General features: G+C 56.4%; 2 protein-coding genes across 2 annotated transcripts in view; one reads left to right on the top strand and one right to left on the bottom strand.

The window, feature by feature from the left end:
• NGA_0711010 (bromodomain-containing protein) overlaps positions 1-231 on the bottom strand; it is a gene marked incomplete at its 3' end in the record, with an annotated part of 1814 nt that extends 1583 nt beyond the window's left edge. The window contains exon 1 of the mRNA XM_005852621.1: positions 1-231. This exon is cut by the window's left edge and continues 170 nt beyond it.
• Positions 232-1268: 1037 nt separating this feature from the next.
• NGA_0105702 (uncharacterized protein) lies at positions 1269-2143 on the top strand (the record flags this gene model as incomplete). Its single annotated transcript, XM_005852618.1, has 2 exons — positions 1269-1531; positions 1668-2143. Coding segments are annotated over exons 1-2 (651 nt in total), but the record flags the coding sequence as incomplete, so codon positions are not given.
• Positions 2144-2637: the final 494 nt, after the last annotated feature.

Genomic DNA, 2637 nt, shown 5'->3' with positions numbered 1-2637 from the left:
CGACGCTGCTGACCTTGCGCTTTCTGTGCGCGCTTCGTCACAGCCTTCGCAGTTCCCGGCCCCTGGCCTCCTCCTTGTCCTCCTCCCCCTCCTTCCCATGCTCCCTCTCCCACGCCGCTCCCTCCTCTGCCTGCCCCGTTTTCACCCTCCGCATCCCTCTCCCTGAGGGTTTGAAGCTGTGCTTGGTTCCCAGCAGTGTGTGCCTCCAGGCGCTCTATGCACGTTCGAAGCATCGATTCCGGCAATACTCCCTGGCTCCCATCAGACAATCCAATCAAAAACTCATCCGTCACCCCGGGGGACGAGCCCCACTCATTTCCCTCCCCCCGTCCTACTTGACGGCGTCGATGGGCTTCAACACGACCCGTCATCCCGGAGGGTGTCATTAGGAGCGCGTGGCAGAGTGGGTGGGCGTCCGGGGACCAGGCCGTCGCCAAAGGGGCCTGAGGGTAGTAAGCTCCCTCTCCATAGCCGGGTTTAAGTCCGGCACGTGCCATCGACGCAGCGGCTTCAAAAGAGGACCCAAGAGTGAGATTCATAGCTCTATCGCCGGCGTCACCATTGCTGCTCCCAGGGTGTGCGACCATTCCAGTGCCCTGACTAGTTGCTGCAAGGGAGAAAGACGGCGAAGGTGCCTCTAAACCCATTTCCACCCCGGCGTTTCCTCCGCTCCCAGCATGTGCCCCAAGCGCCGGCGGTAATTTCCAATCCATACGGCCGCCCCACCTGTAGCCATATGAGGGTCAAGAGGGAGGCGTGGGACATGGCAAAGTGTCAAGTCATGGATAGCCGGGCACGTGCGGAAAAACGTGGACGGGAAAAGGAGAGGAGGAAAGCAACAGACGGCGATGTCAGGCACAATATACAAGGCACGCAGGACGCTCCAAACACTCGCATGCGATCATTTGGGTGCATCATGCTTGGTGTCTACGCGGAGCTATGCGTACGTGAGGTCGGTGTGCCGGTCAAGTTCGAACGGAAGCTAGATTCTTGGCTTATTGGCTTAGCCCATCACGAAACGAAGTGGCCGGGGGATCGTCACCTAAAAGGTCATTCGAGAAAAATGGACCGATGTGGACTCCATGGGCAGCGAAAAGCTCGTTTCTGCCATCTTAATACAAAGGAGCACAATACTTCATCTGGTGCCTGAAAGTGGATAGCTTATCCATGAAAGGGAAGGAATGTTGCTGGCTTTGCTTACGTCCTTGGGTGTCCTCGACAACCCTCATTAGACCACCCTTTTTCATCTCACTTATCGATGATCCCGCACAGGTTAAGCTTTTCCCTTGGATTGTCCTTTACTTGCAAGCACACTGACCGTGATCCTGCCTCAGCGCGATACTTTGAGCGGTGGCCATGGGCGGTCGCATCTCCTCCCTCGTCTTCCAACCTCCCTCCAAACGTTCGCACATAAACTCCACCAAATACATCATCCTACCCACCAGCAAAGGAAACAGAATTCCGGCTTTTTACTTTGACCGGTCGGCACATATAACTGTGCTGGTATCGCACGGAAACGCCGAAGATTTGGGTGAGTTGTTGCAGAGTGGCGAAAATCAGCAGGAGGAGGTATAGCTTGCCGACGTAAACCAACCAGTGGAGCGCCCTCGTGGCTTTCTCGCGCTTCGCTCGGTCGTTTGGAATACTCACACACATTCCCATCACAGGTATGATCTATGACCAATTTTTTGACTTCTCTCGGCAACTCAACGTGAACGTTATGGCCTACGAATATTCCGGGTACGGGAGGGCGACTGGGTCGCCTTCGGAAAGCAATTGCTACGCCGATATCGACGCTGCTTTCAAGTATTTGGTGGAAATCAAGAAAGTCGTGCCCTCACGATTGGTGCTGTTGGGGCGATCGATTGGCAGCGGTCCCAGCTGTTACCTTGCCGAACGTCTCGCTTTGTCTGGCACGCCCGTGGGTGGAGTGATGCTACAGAGTCCCGTCCTCTCTATACTCCGAGTGGTCCTCCCAGACCTGCGTTGGACCTGGTGGGGCGACATGTTTCCCAACGTGGATCGGGTCAAGAGGATGGAATGCCCCATCTTCGTCATCCATGGCACGCGGGACGAGATCGTTCCTTTCCGTCACGGGCAAGACTTATTCCTGGCCACTCCCGTGCAATGGAGAGCAAGACCATTGTGGGTGGAGGGAGGCGGGCACAATGACCTGGAGGGGCGGTTGCGGCAGGAGGGGACATATTTTTCCTGCGTTTTGGAATTTTTGCGCGAATGGTGTTCGGGGGAGGGAGGGGGGCATAGGGGTCTTCACGGCAGTGTCTATTAGGGGGTGCGCTGACGCCTGGCGATGGGGCCGGAAGGAGACACGAAGACGGAAAACAGGGAGGTGGGGTCCACCAAGAGGGGTAGAACGTGGGCGACGGTGTAATGTATTGTAGACGATAGCGGGCCATCGCAATGACAGCCAAAGTACATATTCACGGGCGAGGACACGGGGGGGACGATAAAACTAACCGAAGACTAACGCGTTCTCCTATCGAACCCGTTCCCGAAGGCGCGTTCTCCTATCGAACCCGTTCCCGAAGGCGGGAAGCCAAAGCACGCGCGCCGTCTTCATCTGAAAAGCTTGTCTTTACCCAAGGTTCACGCTCTCAAGCCATTCATAGCCCCCCC

This window comes from Nannochloropsis gaditana (genome assembly GCF_000240725.1).
Source record: "Nannochloropsis gaditana CCMP526 unplaced genomic scaffold scaffold1049, whole genome shotgun sequence".
Taxonomy (NCBI): domain Eukaryota; class Eustigmatophyceae; order Eustigmatales; family Monodopsidaceae; genus Microchloropsis; species Microchloropsis gaditana.
This window is presented reverse-complemented; position numbering and strand designations above follow the sequence as displayed.